The sequence below is a fragment of the Cydia amplana genome, chromosome 8 (assembly GCF_948474715.1).
Source record: "Cydia amplana chromosome 8, ilCydAmpl1.1, whole genome shotgun sequence".
Lineage (NCBI taxonomy): Eukaryota > Metazoa > Arthropoda > Insecta > Lepidoptera > Tortricidae > Cydia > Cydia amplana.
This window is the reverse complement of record NC_086076.1, coordinates 1241997-1261631: the sequence shown is the minus strand read 5'-3', so window position 1 is coordinate 1261631 and position 19635 is coordinate 1241997. Positions and strand designations below refer to the sequence as shown.

General features: G+C 38.8%; 1 protein-coding gene across 1 annotated transcript; it reads right to left on the bottom strand.

Moving 5' to 3' along the window:
* Positions 1 to 106: 106 nt before the first annotated feature.
* On the bottom strand, positions 107 to 19316 carry LOC134649958 (uncharacterized). Its single transcript, XM_063504762.1, has 2 exons — positions 19135 to 19316; positions 107 to 2387 (listed from the first exon to the last, which is right to left on the bottom strand). Exons 1-2 carry the CDS (start codon positions 19291 to 19293, stop codon positions 216 to 218), a joined length of 2331 nt encoding a protein of 776 aa, XP_063360832.1. The 5' UTR covers positions 19294 to 19316; the 3' UTR covers positions 107 to 215.
* Positions 19317 to 19635: the final 319 nt, after the last annotated feature.

Genomic DNA, 19635 nt, shown 5'->3' with positions numbered 1-19635 from the left:
TTTATTGCACAATACAAGATAGTACAAATGGCCGACTTATGTAGCTTTGTGTTAAGAACTTACGTTTTTTTAAATAAAACTAGAATGAATAAATTAATGTTTTTACTTACAAAATTGTCTACAGCCCCACATAGAAAACTACAAGTTAAATATATACATTAGGTAAAGTCGGTGGGACACAAGATTAAGAAAAGAATAATCTATTAAACACTGAATCATTCATCATTTTCATCTTCAATACTTTCATCATTATTATGGATGTTAGTATTATTTCGCTTAATTTCTACATATGTTGGTTTCTTCAACCCCGTGACTCTCGTTTCTAATCTTTTTTTCCTGTCATTTTCATCGTCTTTATCAAACCAATCATTGATCATTCTAGAGTTTTGGTTGACGCTCCTATAGTGACCGTTTATTTGCGGTACATAGGTTTTTACTGTAGTAGTTTCATCGGAATCTTCTTCTACTTCTGTTATTGTTTCTTGAGTAGTGGTAGTCTGCAGTTTTACTTCGTTTTTAAGTTTCACTACTAGTGTCGATGGCTCTACATTTTCTTGGATGTCTATATTGTCTCTATAATTTCTTCTGTTGGTTCCAGTTGGGGCACTAGTACTAAAATGCATGTCGCGAAATCTTCGATGGGAATCTATATATTTAGTATATCCAGTATTCATCGGCCTACTATCAACATTAACAGGGAAACTATTGCCTATTTCCCTTTCCCCGAATCTTCCATAATGATTTAGAATTTCTGTTTCCTCAGAATTAAAATCTCTATTATTATAACCAATTGGCCCATTACCAGCGTCTACTTGTTTTGACTGATCATAATGATCTTTAAAATGAACGTCGTGGAGGTTAAATGCCCGACTGTTTGCTTCAGTTGTGTAACTACCACTTTCCATTTCCCTTAATCTTTGATAATGATCGGGGACCTTAGCATCTTCAGGACTAAACTTGACTACATCTGGTGGATGTGTGGGCCACGAGTAGATTTCACTGGTACTTGATACTGTGTTTTCAAAGGTTGGTATAAAAGGCGTCACAGGGGGTGGGGGTGGCGGAGGTACTGTCCCGTACTCCACTGGTATGACGCCTGAACTTCCCACATGATGATCCTCTACTTGTGGGTAGGATAACTCTGGTGCTTGCGTCAAAGGTCTACCTGTATCGACTTGTGTGGTGGTGGTTACCGGAGTGGTCGTATATTCTTGTTTATTTTCAGTAACATTACTGACCTCTTTTACTACGGTCCTCTGAGGATACAGATTTACATGAACGATCATAGTCGCTTCTTTGTTTGAGCTCGATTTCCTTAAAATATCCTGAGGAGGTGGAGCTTTAGTCCTATTAATTATAGGCCTTTTTAAACTTCTCGGCATATACATACGGCGAACGGGTCCGTTTGATTTTTTCTTAAATTGAAATCTGACGGGCCGTGATGTTGTAAAATACACTTTGTTGATAGCCGAGGAAGTTCCGTCGCTGGAAGAATAGTCTATAGTTGTTTTCGTTGGAACGTAATTCAGCATAACTTTGAAGGAATTCGGCTTGTCAACAGTCGACGTCTCGATGTTTTTGATTTCGCTCGCTTGCGCATCAACAACATTCTTGTCGTCATTGTCAAGTTTCTTTCGATTGGATATGGGTCTGAACATCGGCGTGGTAGGCTTGTCCAGAGTCGGGGTTGGGACGAATCTTAAGAATCCATCCGCTAACAGATTAACGTCGCCTGGGCTATCAGGCTTGAAACTGAAAAGCGGGTCTGACACGTGATTTCTCGTTTCTACTTTATTAGAACTTTGCAATAATAAATCTAATGTAGGCGTTGTCGGTTTCTCTTCCTTACTGGTCTCCGCTGACGGTTTAACATATACTCCAGAGAACGCTATATGAGTGCTGGAACTAGAGGGTAACTCGTATAGATCTCCAAATTTAGCATTAATAGTCTTCTCGAGGTATTGTATGACTTGTTGGAGGTTTTCAAGTCTTTGGGCATTGCGGTAGCTTTCGACCCAGCTTTTAGAACCAAAGGTTCTACTGAAAGGTGTTGGTGTGGGGCTTCTTAATTCAAAAATGAAAGGTCTCGGGCTAGTTCTTCTTATGGACGTCGTTTTTAAGGTTTTCGTTTTGTTTCTAAGGAGTCGTGCTCTTTTCGTAGGGACAGGGTCTACGAAAGGGTCGATGTAGTGGTTCTCCTGCATGGCGTTGACGAGGAGCGGCATGCGTTCGTAGTAATCCTGGTCGAAGCCGAAGTAGCTCCTGTCGAGGCGATCGGCAACTGGCGAGTCCGCGCTCCCATTCAAACTCAAGTTTCCATAACTGTATATATTTTGTACTAAGCTAGATTCTACTGCAATCCCGTATTCGTAGATTAGTAGAATTACCTGAAAATAAATAAAAATGTATGATTAGAAAAGTAAAGTGTAAACAAGGTCCATTAGTCATTCTGCTATTATTTTATTGTCTGTTTACAATAAGTTTACATGCTGTGTTGTGTCCACAGTGTAATAATTAAATATTTTGTTTACACAGTTTGACACTCGTAACGATGAGATTATAATACCTAAATAAATGTGTTTGCTGAATTAATGTTACGTCATCAGTGGAATAAATAAATAAATAACAATTATTAAGATTGATTTATTGAATAAATACTATTAACATTGTCCAATCTTAATAGTTAGTATTTATTATTCGGTATATCGGTATATATCGGTCTAATTAAGTACAGTGAATATGATGCTAATCCTTTAAGGGGTCATCCATTAATTACGTCACACGAATCACACTTGGTCACATTTGGCAAACCCCTCCCCCCTAGTATGACGTCACATTTTTTCTACGAAATCGCCAAATCGAATTAAGTAAGTACCTGACGATATAAATATTACTAATTTTATAACCCAAAACTGCTTAGGAAAGAAAATTAAACGAATAAAAACGATTATCGTTTTAAAAACTTGTTATTTAAATGTAGCGAATAAAATAATTAAAAAAAAAATCGGTTATTGATGAAGTTAAAGTGACGTCACAAAGTTTGTGTCTCCCCCTCCCCCATGTCACAATATGTCACATTTTCTTGACCCCCTCCCACCCCCTAAACGTGTGATGTAATTAATGAATGACCCCTAAAATAATTTCAGTAAACTTATTAGAAAACGTGCACGTAAATAAGCTACTTAATTAATATAAAAAAAAACATTTTAGAAACGAACAATCGAACATCTTCGTCTAAATTTATATAAAAAATAATAAACTTCATAATGATTAATATCTATATTTATTACCTAGTTTAGAAAGTAAAAATAATAAAGAATTTTTTTTTACAATTTGAATATAAAGCTTAAACTAACTTTACACGGAATTTATTTATTTCTTTCTTTTAAGTGTATTGCACAAAATATATACAACAATGTACAAATGGCGGACTTAATGCCAAATGGCATTCTCTACCAGTCAACCATAGGTCCAAACAGAGATACCTACAATTGGTGCAGAGAGAGAAATTATATTGAGAATAAATGAAAAAATATTAAAAAGTTCGAAACTTATTTTCAATCTAGCTACAGTACCGTAAACGATTCAAAATTGCTTATAGTCGGAAAGAGATAAAGATACGAATACAGAGGTTAAAGTCGGGCATGTCAAAGAAGAGTATGTGGGATCCAAACAGGATCCAAAACATTCCACGACTCTTCCCTTTCCGCACAGACTCTAACATGCCCAACTTTATCTGGCTTGTAACAGTGATTCCTGTTTATATTTATTAATAACAGGGATTAAATAACAAAATAAATCAAAAATCTAATCCTAAATTAGCCTGAGGCATTGTTCCCAGGACACTGGCCGTGTTCCCCCTCTGCACAGTGAGGCTGAGTTTTTGGACAAAAAATGCGCAAGCTCGTAGGTCGCCAGACACCCAGACTAGTTTGGTAGAAATTTCTTTTACTTGTTTTTTGGTGTCTGACGACCAAGAACCGAGAGATTCAATGGATTTCTGTTCTTCCTGCCTGGCAATGTTCGGCTCGGTAGGCAATGTTGAAGTTTACCCATAAATTGTTAACAGTCACACCCATACAACGCAGCCACCGCCATACATTCGGAGTTAGGCTGTCATTCTGAAATAACATGACATTTGACATGCAGTTTCAAATAACATACAGGGTGCTTCCTGTAACAGGAGCAATACATTAAACTAAAGGCTGCACTGCTCAAACTGACCAACATTTGTTCAGCAACTTTTAAAAATTATGAATCCTTTAGACTTCCTCTTTTTCATACAAAATAAATATTGCCTTCAATGTACGCTGACATCAGTGTGTTTGACGTTACTTGTCACGCTTTAACTTTAAACATAACAAAATTTGCAATACATTGCGTCTTAGAATAAAATCTTAAGTGTAATAAAAATCAAAATATGAGTTATTTTCAAAAGTTGCTGAACAAATGTTGGTCAGTTTCAGGAGCACAGCCTTTAGTTTAATTTATTGCTCCTGTTACAGGAAGCACCCTGTATAGGTATTAGTTTGAAGTTTGGCAACAAGAACTAATTCCCGACATAGACATACCCCCTTATTCATAAACGTCTGCTAAGTTAATCAGCTGATGATCGTCGCTTATCCCTCACTATAGCTAAACTAACTATATATGTATGTGTGTATGTGCTTTTATTTATTTATATATATATATGTATGTATTTTATATATTTATTGTATTTACTTAAAATAATTCTTCAATATATCTTTTTATATTTATTCTTGATATGTAAGGCTATTAGTATTCTACGTAATCTCGTATCAGCACTACCCGTTCATTGTTGTAAGTTATTGGTTTCCTGCTACCCAAAGGTTGTCTGGAAGAGATCGCTTTTGAGCGATAAGACCGCCTGTTGTTACCTAATGTAATGTCTGTTCTTTCTCTGTATTCTTTTTCATCATGTGGTGCACAATAAAGAATATATTATTATTCTCTTTATTTATTTTTGGTCTTAAGTTAGGTTATTTTATAATATGGATATAAAAATAAAATACAAAAACACTTACAAAAACAATACAAAATACTTATTAAATTATTATTATTATTATAGCATAACGACAGATATAGGGACAAACGTCGATCATCAACTGCTTAAGTTAGCAGCCGTTTATGAATAACACCATAAGTACTTAAATGTTCAAAGTTCATGGCAAGCTTCATGTTATTTCAGCATGTCATTTTAAAATGAGCGTATAACTTCAATTAAATGTTAGGTTTCTCGATAGGATTCAAGAGAAAAGAATTTAATAAAGACAATAGAAAATAGAATGAGTTGCTGGTGGCCTAGCGGTAAGAGCGTGCGACTTGCAATCCGAAGGTTGCGGGTTCGAACCCCGGCTCGTACCAATGAGTTTTTCGGTACTTATGTACGAAATATCATTTGATATTTACCAGTCGCTTTTCGGCGAAGGAAAACATCGTGAGGAAACCGTACTAATTCCAATGCGGGCCTAGTTTACCCTCTGGGTTAGAAGGTCAGATGGCAGTCGCTTTCGTAAAAACTAGTGCCCACGCCAATTACCGGGATTAGTTGCCAAGCGGACCCCAGGCTCCCATGAGCCGTGGCAAAATGCCGGGATAACGCGAGGAAGATGATGAATAGAAAATAGAAGTACTAATCGCGAGAGAGCTCTATGTCGCGGCGTTTTCTCGCCTGTTGACTGTCGCGCCCATCATGTGCTAGCCGTGCTGCTAAGACACGACCTGTTCCTTAAGAACATGATAGAAGGAAAATAGAGGGACAGAGAAGAAGAGGAGGACCGAGGAAAAATTATTTCAACCAAATAAAAGAAAAGGTTCAGGTTAAGGAGTTGGCGGAGGACCGGATGAGTTGGAGATTGCTCCGCCGATAACCGCGAAAATTGAAGTCAGCAAATTGCGGGCATCTTTCTCTGTCACTCTAATTACGCCTTTATTGGAGTAAAAGAGAAAGATCCCCGCAATTTGCGAATTTCGGTTTTCGCGGCAGACCGTCTGCTTTAAATAGGAAGAAGATAACTTCAATTATATGGCGGCGGCTGGGTTCGTGTCACTTAATTAATCAAAAATTGAAACCAAAAGCATTTTGTTCGTCATTACTGTCATTATTAGTATACCAGTTGCTCGGATAGTAGTCAGTCGGTTCAGGATTACGTCGAATTTCCAAATTAGATGGTCTAGTTTCAGGCATCATCGATTTCGAGGTTTCTATCGAAGCACTGTCTGTTTTATTTAGAAAAGAATTCGCAAGAGCGGTATAGTTAATAGGAGTATGTTCAAAATACATTAACGAACTCAGCTTAGGTTCGAAGTCTTCTACAGGCGTTTCGTCACCAGTCATGTAAAATATTTCTTTTATTTTTGGCCTTTTGCGTTCAGTAGTAGGTGCTTCAGTAGGTATAAAGTTTTTAGTTGACAGTTGTATCTTTGGAACTTTCTTTGCTTTCTTTCTTGACTTTTTTGGTGAATGTTTGATGTTGTTGACGTTTCCTCTTTTTATATCACGCAGTTGTTCGTCTCTCCAAAGACTCCAAGCATCTTTGTCTTCATTTATATCATATTGTTGTGTTTCTTTGGTAGTTGTTTCTGTGTGTTCTCTTAGCCTACTGACATCTATGTTTCCCTTTAAATCATGATTTCGTATTTTTTTGCGCGTTCCTTTTCTATATTTTCTTAGACTACTAACATCAATTTCTCCATGTATATCGTGTTGTTGTACTTCTTTGGTTGATGTTTCAGTGTGTGGCTTTAGACTACTGGCATCTCTGTATACATTTATATCATGTTTTTGTGCTTCTCTGATAGTTGTTTGTGTGTGTGGGCTTAAATTACTGACATCAAGGTCTCTTCTTTGTGCGTCTTTAGTGATTGCTGTTGTCTGTGTATTCAGGCTTGCAGCATGTCCATCTTTTTCTATATTGTGCTGCTGTGCTGCTTTAGTAGCTGTTGCCGTGGCTGTTTTATCATTGCTTAAATATTCACCTTTCTCATCAAATTGTATATTTACTGGTGTTTTTATTCTTGCGTTCTCATGTAAAGATTGTATAATGTCGTGGACACGTTGATCTTTGTTCTTCTTGTCTTTCTTCAATACTGCGGTAGGCGTTGTTGTTTGTGACTTTAGACTAATAAATTTTTCTTCATCCTCAAAAAACCTTAAATGAAATGGCAAATCTTCTGACGAATCCTCCCGCTGCCGCTTATTCGACATCGTAGTAATTTCGTCTAAATTCAAGATGAATCCACTTTCTTGTTTCGAAAGTAAATATGATTGCATCATTGGGGTTAATGGTATGCTTTCATCTACGCCATTTACCAAAAAATCTGATTTAGATTTTGGTTTCTCATCATTTGCTTTTAACGATGCACCTGATTTATATTTGTATATAACTGGTGTTTCTTTAGTGATTTGATAAGGCAGTTTTTTCTGTTCATTTTCATGAAGCCCTTCGGTTTGAATAGACACACGTTTTATCGGATCTCCTATTGCATGATTTAAAAAACGCTTAAAATCCCATTGCATCGTTTTTGGGTCTTCTACAAAAGTTACCGGTAGTGCCGATCTTTGAGGTTGATTAACGATTAAGTTCTTCAATTTACTCAAACCATTTAAATAATTCTCGAAGTCATTAAATTCCACAGTTTTTTTGTTATTCTGTTTCTCAAGACCTGTACTTATATTTAGGGCTTGAATAGATCCTGATGTGATATTGTAAAGTTTGTTATAGAAATTGTATAGCTCTTTCTGTGTAATTTGTGTATATTTCACAGTGACATCACTCACTGAGCTGTTTTCGTTCGTGCTATTGTTCGTAGGCTTAGCGTCGGAATGTAGTGTGTAGATGTAAACATTCGCAACATCATCATAGATTGTGTCTGTTTCTTCATTTTCATGAGTTGTAAATAAGTTTGATTGAGTGTTTGTTTGATTTATATGGTCTTCAAAGATTTTAGATACAACGGTGTCGTTAATTCTTATATTAGAGATGGGACTATATGCATTTGTTGTTGTTTTTATCATGGGAAATATTGTTGTCATTGCATGTTTAATATTTTTAATTTTTATAGAAGGTCTTTTGATAGGAGAATAAGTTGTAGATTGTTGATTCATAGCCGTCACTGTTTTGTGCTTTTTGTTAGTTTTATTATCATTAGATTTAACTTTAATTACTTTTGGATTTAATTGCTGGATAACTTTATACAGTTTTTCTAAAATTTGTGTGAGGTTGCTACGAAATGGACATTTGCAGGATAGATTTTTTGCTGGAAGCGTTTTTGGTTCAGCTTTGTTGTTTTGCGATCGCTTGGCTTCTGCCTTAGAGGCTTGGTGACCTTGATGAAAAATGACACCTGTAAAATTTTCTTTGAACTGTGTATTCTGCTTGTTATAAATATCAGAGTGCGTCGTTTCATCTGTATTTTCTGTAAACGACATAGAGTTAAGATAAGTTATCACTCTCTGATAGTCGATAATCTTTCTAGCTTTTGCAATACCATCTTTACGTATATTTGGGTGTAAGCGTGAAGGCTTATATCCTGGTATTTTCCGGTTTTTAGCATCAGAAAGCGCGTATTTCTTAAAAGAGTAAGTAGTTTGTTCATTTGAAGGTTTGAGGCTGGATTGATCTACTATAGTTTCCAAGTATCGTTTCTGGTCTAACGATTTGAGTATGACGGCTAGTAGTTTTCCGTTATTCTTGATTTTGTGGTGGTGCGTGTCGAACACATTTGAGTCGTTAACGACGTTGATCCAGCTGAGCTTGCGTAAGGTGTTTGGAGTCGGTTTGAATTCTGTTCGGAATCCAAACTCGTAGATCAGCAGAGTGACCTGAAAGCAAATCACAACGTGAGTGCTTATTATACGTCGCTTATAAAGGTAGTTGAAGTTGTTTGTCTGTCGCATGATATGAAATCAAAAGAAAACAAAGTGCAAACACATATTATTAGCAACAATAAAGTAGGTACTTACGGTTAGGTATACATCTAGCACAGAAGAAAGGCACACGAGTGTTAGATAATACAATGTATCTACCTAACGTATAGTCAGAGGGTCTACCGCGAAAAACGAAATTACGTTATATGCCTCCCTATCGCTCATGCAAATTCGAACGATAGAGGAAAATAGACAAATTAATTATACAAAGTGGTTCGCGGTAGGACCACAGCAATAAAAAAAAATTGACAATCGTTGAAAGCCTAACTATGGTTGCGTTAACTCCAGCGATATGTCACAAACAAGGGACTTTTTGAAACAAAACGTATTAAACTGACGTATGTCAAAATAAGCTTATAAGTGGCGGACGACGACGGCGGGCGTTTATTGCATTCTCTACATATATAAAGAATGCAACGGAAGTATACCAAGGTTACTTATTGTACGTACTCGTAGAAAAAAAAAACAGAACATTTCGCATCGTTTTAGGGTTTCGTAACCAAAAGGTAAAAACGGTACCCTATTACTAAGACTCCGCTGTCCGTCTGTCTGTCACCAGGCTGTAAGTTATGAACCGTGATAGCTATTAGACAGTTGAAATGTTCACAGATGATGTACCTATTTCTGTTGCCGCTATAACAAGTACTAAAATAAAATGTAAGTGGGGCTCCCATACAACAAACGTGTGTTTTTTTTGCAGTTTTTTGCGTAACGGTACGGAACCCTTCGTGCGCAAGTCCGACTCGCACTTGGCCGGTTTTTTTTACGGCAACCGTCTTGCATGCTACCGTCCAGCCAGACACCGCCATTATGTCCATCCTTAAATGAAAAGTGTCGAAAAAAACCATTTTATAATGAGGTTGTTATACACGCATGCACGATAAATCAAATGAGAAAGTGATTGCTACCTATAAATTGCCGTATTTTACGATATGTCTGGTCGTCATATTTCACTAATACTATAGGTATCTAGTAGGTATGTATACAGATGTAGTGCATATGTAATTATTTTCCATAGTATTTTCACGGAAACTTACGAACGTGTCTTGCTATTTCAGTCATGCATTATAAATATAAACGTTTCCGAGAAAATATTATGGAAAACAATTATGCACTACCACCACTACCACTACTACCACTTTAACGGGGCATCCGTTATAACTCGATTCCCAACGGCTTGCCCTTTTCAGAGAGTTGAGAACTTTTAATCATTCTTTATATCATTAGCACACATAGCTAATTAATGTGTATTAGATATACCTATAAATATTATATGGTCATCAGCATTATGCCTATGACCAGGCGTGGCTCACTCCGCAATTGCGTCACGTCGCTACAAATACATGCGGCCCACACCAATTTTGGTGTTTAGCCATAGTAGTTCCCGCGCACCGCTACGGAACGGACGTCTGCTCGCGCTTGCGCCACCTAGTGGTCATATCTGTCGTAATAGACGCGTTTTGTTAGAGAATGAATCTTCTGTACCTAGTACTATTATTTATTCTGTGCTATGACCCGAAGAAAGTTGGTCGACTGGCCTTTCCAGAAAACACGTATTTTTTACACAAATCCTTATCATTATCTAAATGTTTCAAGAAGGCCATAATGAATACGTTGCATCAACATCATATAAACGTTGCCTAAAGCACATGTAATAAGCAACTTTAAACCCTTGGTAATAAAGTCGCTTTTACCTCTACCCTAGATGCTGATTTCTGTTTGACCTTGCTACTGCTCCATTATTTTCTTGATGCATCCTAACGATAAAACACATAAAAGCGCGTATCATATTCGTGGACGTATAATGACCATTGTAAAGAAAGCCCAGTAGACTGACCTATTCTAAATCTTATCACAATGACATAAGGTATATCGTCAGTTAACTGTTTACCGACATAATAAAAACAAATGACTACCTACAACAAACGTCTATAATTTGCGGGCTTTCTTTGCGTACGCGTCGAGCGTAACGCGGCTTTTAAAAGGGTGTATGTTCATAATGGACTAGGAGTAAGTAAACCTTATTTTAAAGAAAATAGGGTCCAAAATTGGTCAAATAAGCGTTGCAAGTACAATTGTGGTCTTCAAACTTGTGAGCTTGAAACCAAAAGAGCGACCTTACTAGCCCTATTTGCAGAAAAATATAAAAACAGAAACGGAGGAGTTCAACCAGGTAATTATTACCAGTTCGCCGGAGGATATCAGCCCGCAGCCGTCAGTTAAACGCAAAAGGTGACAGACAGTTCCGAACAACTGACAGACTGATATCGTCCGGCGGTACCCTACCAGTGGGCCCCTTAAAATGCATGTCTCTCCACTATTATTAGGCAGTTGGTAAAAACCATAATGAATTTCCAAAACGTCCCGCTTGGCGCGCTGTTCAAAATCCCGTACAAAATGGGACTTACCGCAAACGGGTCGAACGTCACGTCACGCTATCATGACGCTATCGAATGAAATTTACACTTACCCGAAGTAAAGTATATGAAAAAAATGTTGGTATGACGTAACTTAAGGTATATAGGGTACTCGTAGGTATGTTAGAAGAAACTAATCATAGTAATCACAGCCGGCAATACAGCAACAAAGGAAAACGGTTGTAAATAAGTATCGCATGAATACACCCGATTATACCGCGTTTAGTATGGACGATGTATGAAGATAACTGGTTAACGAACTTCTGTCACGCACGTTATATATAACTGTTTTAGCATTTTAAAAGGATGCTGTGTAAATTTAATATTTTAGCTATTTCAGCATTTTAGGTGTTAAAAGGACCAATCGCGTCCGGAACACTACGCCGCGCTCTAAAATTATGTACTCCAAAGTTCGCAATAAACGACTATATTCTATTCTATTCTAAAACTCGCATTGCTGACGTTGGCAAAAAAACCGCCAGGCTCAAATGGGACTGGGCCGGCCACTTCTATCGCATGCATCCGGATAGGTGGGCTAACATAGCCACCAAGTGGATGCCGAAGAAGAAGCGTGGGCGGGGCAGGCCCAGGCAGAGATGGCGGGACGACTTTGACGCCTTCTTTAACAACTGGCCGGAAGCGCAAATCGGGAGTCATGGAGAACCAGGGGAGAGGCCTTTGCCCAGCACTGGGACACACAAATAGGCTAATAAAAAATAAATTAAAAAAGTGCATGTAACGCGGAACGGAACCTAGTATATCGGAAATATGGCGCTAAAATAGCGCAAAACTCATAATGATATGGGAGGCAAATGATTAGACGAATAGCCTGATGGTATTACATTCGCCCATGGACACCCAATGAACACCAGCGGGGTTACACATGCGTTGCCGGCTGTTAAGATGAGAATAGGTACTTTTTTAAAGGTTTGAAGGTTGTACCGGTCCGGAAATAGACCGCGGGCGACAGCGAGGCAGGAATTTTTCGGAAAAACGCACAGTTCAGCAGCCAACCATCTAAGTGGTGCTGGCGGAAAGAAGCGGCAGGGATTAATCTGAACCATTCCTTCACTTCAAAGATTTAAGTCTTAACCAACCGTACGAAGAACGCATTATGCGCTCAAGCAACAATTTGTCGCATTCTACGTACGCCACGCTTGCGCACGCGCCGCGAGAGCACGCTTCCAGTCATTATAACTGTCATTAGTGTCATTACACACACAATTTCCTCCGTACATGTGTTCGCTGAGTGAGGAACACTTGCATATAATTGAGTTCCTACTTTTTTTGGTTTTGCGGTTCGGAAGTGTGAAGCAATTAAGCGCTGGTGGCCTAGCGGTAAGAGCGTGCGACTTGCAATCCAGAGGTCGCGGGTTCAAACCCCGGCTCGTACCAATGCGTTTTTCGGAATTTATGTACCTACGGAATATCATTTGATATTTACCAGTCGCTTTTCGGTGAAGGAAAATATCGTGAGGAAACCAGAGTAATCCCAATAAACGCCTAGTTTACCCTGTTGGAAAGTCAATGGCATTCGCTTTCGTAAAAACTAGTGCCGCCCGCATTCCTGGAATTAGTTGCCAATCGGACCCCAGGCTCCCATTAGCCGTGGCAAAATGCCGGGACAATGCGAGGAAGATGACGATGAAGTGTATACGACGACCAGAGAGTGTAAAATTTATAAATGTTACGTTTAATCGTCACAATGAAACCATAAAAGTAGAGCCAATTATATCATTAGAAATTAGAAGTAGAGGCACCTACTAAGTAAGCATGTAAATGTATGCTAAATTTTATTGCTATGCGCAATATTTATTGCGGAAAATTACCGTTGAATTTTTACTACATTATACTGGAAACTTCCTTTGAAAAATGTGCGTTTTCCCAGAGAATAAGACCGCTCAGTCGTAAGCCTGGCCCTAGGAACACGCACATTTTAGAGTTTTTATATTATGTCTCCCAAATATTCTTATTACCTTTAAACGAGCAATTCTTGTATATTTATTTATTTATATTTCGGGGATCTCGGAAACGGATCTAACAATTTCGATGAAATTTGCTATATGGGGGTTTTCAGGAGCGAAAAATCGATCTAATTAGGTCTTATCTCTGGGAAAACGAGCATTATTGCGTTTGTATACGTTTTCGGAGCAAAGCTCGGTCTCCCAGATATTATTTATTAACAGTAACAGGACACATTTCGATCCGTTTCGAGGATCTTTATCTGATAAGAGCTAGACGACGAGTGCCTGATGAAGACCGACACGTAGTTAGTCTTTCATTTTAGAAAGCCAACAGTAATTACATATTTCATCTCAAAATTAGCCCTTATACCATGTGATAATAACACCAATGCATATTATTATTATGCGTTAGTATAATTATGTAGTTGTTTTTCAATTGGTCGGTTTCTGTGGGTGGAAAAATGGTTTCCAATGATTTTTAGGGTTCCGTACCCAAAGGGTAAAAAACGGGACCCTATTACTAAGACTTCGCTGTCAGTCCGTCCGTCCGTCCGTCTGTCACCAGGCTGTACGGTTCATCGCGGGACAGTTGAAATTTTCACAAATGGTGTATCTCTGTTGCCGCTATAACAACAAATACTAAAAATAAAATAAATATTTAAGGTGGGCTCCCATACAACAAACACGATTTTTTTGCTCTATTTTTTGTTGATGGTGCGGAACCCTCCGTGCGCGAGTCCGACTCGCACTTGGCCGGTTTTTAGTGAAAGCGTGCATGTTAATTTGTTGCCTAATGTTAAATTAGAATACAATGTGGTAAAACTGGTAAAAGTTTAGTTGCAAAACTTGCAAACAATTGTGGTCAATGTAGGTAGAAATCAAGTGGCGGAAAAATGACAGAGCTTTATACCTACTTAGGTAAATATACCTCTTTAAAAGTATGTAAGGTCAACGTGGCTAATTCCGTTATAGGGGCTATTACGTCCGCGAGCGTAATATATTTCTTTGATTTTCAATAGAAAAAAAACCAACTGCTTTTGATTGCTGAAACTAAAAGCAATCGCTGCTTTGTCGATGAACTTATTAATTTTGTTCGTTGTTCGAGAAAATCGCTAATAGACGGAAATCCCTATGATGGAATTATTAGCCACATTAACCTTAGGTGTATTTATGAAGAAGGGATAATGTCAGATAAGTGTCAGTCAATGGACCGTTTTTTGAAGTCAAAAATGTACTCAGAGCTTCGTCTATACATAAAATACCGTCGCTGTCTTGGCTAAATCCCTAAACGTTTACGTTTATCTTAGCGTTTCGTTTACTGCAAACGTTTGTCACCCTGGCTAGGCCACCTGCTGGCCTAGCCAAGGTGACAATCGCTTGCGCTACGACAGCGAAACGCTTTGTTTCTCTATCACTCTTCCATATTAGTGCAACAGTGACAGTTGCGTTTCGTTCTGCTCGACAGTCGACATATGGCTCCTCTGCACGATGGCCCATGATACTGTACTGGCCCACTAAGATGGGCCAGCGTGTAGAGAGGGTAGTGGTGTCGGGTGGCTTAGGCGCGGCGGGATGGCGATGGGATGGTCGCGGTGTCGGTTTTCGTCCGCACATCAAAGGTAGTGGGCCAGCGATGGTGCGTAACTGCGTATACGCATCTACACGTGGCCCATTCCATAGTACGTGCTCTCATGGCTCCTCTACACGATGGCCCATCATACTGGCCCATTAAGATGGGCCAGCGTGTAGTGAGGGTAGTGTTGTCGGATGGCTCATGGTGCGGCGGGATGGCGATGGGATGGCCGCAGTGTCGGTTTTCGTCCGCGCATCAAAGGTAGTGGGCCAGCGATGGTGCGTACGCATCTACACTCTACACGTGACCCATTCCATAGTGCGTGCTCTCAACCATCGCATGGCCATTGTGTAGAGGAGCCATTATACATTGATAGTTTTCGCCACAGGCAAGATCTAACGCTTAAATCTGCGCGTGCAAGGCTAACTATTCAAGCAGAACGTTACAAGATAACAAGACTTTTCCCAATATTCTCTTAGCGAGTTTAATTTTCCTTTTAGTTGTCTCATATAACGTTCAAAAGTAGAAAACATTTGTGTGGTTTATCGGCTGAATGCACTTGGCTGACTTGGTATTCTGTAAAGTGATGGATGAGGACGTAAACTAAGTAAGAATGCGATTTTTCTAGTACTAGTAGGTATTTTAACGCATTCACTGCCAACGTTTTCGTAGCGCAACACGCGTAGCCGATTGTAACGTTTTCCCGCTTTGTAGAGGAAAGAGACTACACCGCCGAGCGGGTTAACGGCACGGGTCTCTATTGTTTCCAAAAAGTTTTATCATAATGTATTGTTAGTCCGCATTTTCGTTAGTCAAAATTTGTTTGGTTTAGAAACGCGTAACGTTTCAGGATTGCCATAAAACAAACCTAACCTATCTATAGGATAACCTTACGAGAATCCTGAAAATTAACGGTTTCAGTTTTAGGACTGATGATAATATGACAAACAAAACATTATGACTTGGAACTTTATGTGAAACAAAGGGACTCAATGTGCAATGTGTTAGTGTTAATATTACTAGATCAGCTTTGTGCGTGTGGCAAATGATATATTTAGTGCCCCTTTCAATTTGTCATCATACATTTTGTTATTATTGATCACGTGTAAGATTTATTTACCTATAATAAGACCCTTTATTTATAATAAGAAAAAAACAATTCGTTCATTAGCAAAATATTTGCCATTCCATAGACTGCTGCAGTCATTATTAGGTGCATTGTTGTCTTTTGTTTGTTTGTTTATTTGAATGAGTGATGGCGTGATAGCAATAGGACAGTATAAAATAAACAATAAATACAATGAATAAATGTGAATTTTCATATAGCCGCATCTGTCATTCCGAAAAATAAATAAATATATATCAGGGGACATCTTACACAGATCAACCTAGCCCCAAACTAAGCAAATCTTGTACTATGGGTGCAAGGCGACGATTTACATATATACATAGAAAACATCCATAACTCAGGAACAAATATTGTTCGTGCCGTGTGGTGCCGGCATCAGAAAAGAATAGCACCACCCCATCTCGTCCCGTGGGTGTCGTATAAGGCGACTAAGGGAAAACTGGCAACAGATATGCATATGAGCAAGGCTCGCCCGTATCCTTAGCGGGGTCCTTGCTCACAAGAGCTGTGCGCGCGCCAAATCGAAAAAAAAAATATATGTGTTCATCACATAAATAAATGCCCTTACCGGGATTCGAACCCAGGACCATCGGCTTTACAGGCGGGGTCACCCACTAGGCCAGACCGGTCGTCAAAGGTCGGTCGTTTGTCCGATATTTTTTTTAACGATGGTCACCGATGCTATACTACGAAACTACTATATACCTACCTAGTGGAGTTTATGATATGACTAACTATTATTTAATGTTAAACATTGACTATTAATTATTAACATCAAACACGCAACATACACAGGCGACAATACCACCTAGGGGCCTAGCCAAGATGACAAACGTTGATAGAAAACGCCAATTCAAACATAAATGGGCTTTTTCTAAAATAAATATCGAAAACCCGATTCTTTCAAATCTGGACATTCTTGGGCTCATTGTACTCAGAATCGACAGCACTCTCCATCCTACCATTAAAAAAAGATGTCCCAAAATGTCCATTCCATTACGTCACGTTTTTAGTATGAGAAAATTGTTCACTTGTATGTAACGTGACGTAGTGGAATGTACAATTTTCATACAAAATTTTGGGACAATTTTTTTATCATCAGGATTGAATATGCTAGTGATTCTGAGTTGAAAGAACCCAAAAACACCAGGTTCTGGGAGAATCGGGTTTTCAATATTTATTTTAGAAAACGCCCAAATAATGTATGTAAATAGTCACGTGACTTTTCGTAGCATCTGACGTCATCGTTCAGACGCATATTAGTGCCAGCAAAGAGAATAGAGTGTATAGAGAGTTTACTCCCACAGTAAAAATTTACTGCCATCTTTCGACAGAAGATTAAAACTGTCAGAACGCCATTTGGATTTGATCCTTATTCTTCCACTGATAAGTATAAAATTGCCACAGTACTTTTGGACAGTAAGCCAAAGGTTATGGCGCCATCGCTCGAAAAGATTGCACCATACCTTGGGCCTACTCTCGACAATCCGCCTCTATTTCAAATTCGCTTTGGTACCAGAAACGCAAATTACCTTATACGCCGTTGACCAAATGTGCATTTTGGAAATTACCAGATACGCAGATGACCAGATCATCCCGATTTCCCGATACATTGTTTCTTTCGTTTGGCGATTGTCGATGTACAGTTGTCATCTTGGCTAGGCACCCTGTGTCGCGGCAGACTATGTCTGACCATGGGAGAACATAAAAATGTATGCCAATAAAGAAAGCCACAGACAGACGACAATTTTTAGAATTCCAGCACAGCAATTTGAAATGCCAACACTAAGTGGCATTCATTGTAATTAACTCAAGTGACAGAATTCCATTGGCCGACTGTACAGTCGCCATCAGATATATCGGAGCAGCCAATGTGCTCAAAAATATCTGCACATGGATTTTAACCTCTTAGAAGCTTTGTTCAAATATTGGTTAACATCTTGGCCGCTCCGATATATCTGATGGCGACTATATATCTATACAGTCATCTGCAATAATATATGTTACTCTTCGAAGGCCGCAAAAATATGTGACATGCTCTTATGGCTCTACAAATAAGATCGTGTCAGATATTTTTGCGGCCTTCGTTGAGTAACATATTATTGCAGGTGACTGTACAAGTGTACAGCAACAAAGAAGTTAAACGGGTGAGGTGTTTGAAATTAACTGAACACAACGTTAATAGTACGAAGAAAAGCGTAATGTACATTATTTTAGACACTTACGAGTAATTCACTCTAGCTTAGGTATGCGGCTGATTATTTACATTCAAGTTTGAAAAACACAGATGACAGTCCAAATTACGACAATTGACGAAGGAATGATGTATGTAATTAAAATTTGCTTAAGAGCAAACACACACACACACACACACACACACAGCAGAAACTTCAAAAGAATGTCCAAAAAATACACAGTTGACGTCAAAAATGTTTACAATTATGAACATTATAGGTACTCCTTTGAAATAAGTCGAATAATGTAAACATATCTTCGACGTCGACTGTACAGACAAAAAAAAATAAGTACAGTACAAGTACAGTCAGCATCAAAAGTAGACAGGTTACGCGTAAAAAGTACCATTCTATAACAGCTTTATCCAAAAAGAGTTATGTCTCTATGTAAAACAATTAGGTTGTAACACTTGTAACATAATAATATATGGAACACGAACTATAGAGATTTATCTCTAGGTGTAGTATTTTTCAAACATCATGGGTACGGTTATCTCAGTAGGTATTTTTTTAAGAGATTTTGCGTTTTAGGATTATAAATTATATGCAGATGACATTTATCACCGTACCCACGCTATTTGAAAAAGCAGTTAGAAAAGTAGGTATTCGAGGGTGGCAGATACAGTCGCCATCAGATACATCGGAGCGGCCAAGGTGTTCACAAATATCTCAACACGCACTCTAACTCCTGACAATAGAGGCGTGTTCAGATATTTTTGAGCGCCTTGGCCGCTCCGATGTATCTGATGGCGACTGTACCTATTGATACTTTTGTCGCGTTGTTTCGTCCGCGACTTGATGCTGGCTGTACCATTTCCCTTGGATTCTACACAAATTTTACCACACTTGTTTTGTTACCAAACTCACCACAACAACAGTAACAGTGATAGCAGTGGACACGGCCGCGCAAGCGCATCCTCGCCTTATCTGCCTCTTCCTAGACAACTTGAGAAACTCCGCGGTCTGCGAATCGATGGTCTTGTACAATCCAAACTGCCGCAACCGGCTGCTGCCCTCACTAGACATGTTCACATCACTACCATCACTAATGTCACCAGGTACCTGGTAGGCGAACTTAACTTTTTTTGTCTCTGGTAGTTTATAGATTTTTTTTAAGAAAATTGTGGACGTCATGCGCGGACGGCGTTCGCGATAGTGTGGCGCGGTTGCGAGGAAATGTGTTGATGTTTTCTTTGGGATTGTTTTGGGATGGGCGTGTGGGTTGTCGATAAAGTGAAAGTAAGGTTTTTTAGGAGTGATGTGTAATTGTGTATGATGCCATTGGGTAAGGTTTTCAGACAGGAGCAGGAGTTTCGTACCTGAGGTGCGAGCCACCTTAGGGGCGCGTAAGGGCAAGATAGTTGCGAA

Bases quoted from the DNA above. Each gene is read 5' to 3' on its own strand.
- LOC134649958 (XM_063504762.1), bottom strand. From the start codon at position 19,293: ATGTCTAGTGAGGGCAGCAGCCGGTTGCGGCAGTTTGGATTGTACAAG. The intron at 2,388-19,134 runs GTGAGTTTGGTA...ATTTATTTTCAG, and splicing joins TCACTGTTACTGTTGTTGTG to GTAATTCTACTAATCTACGA.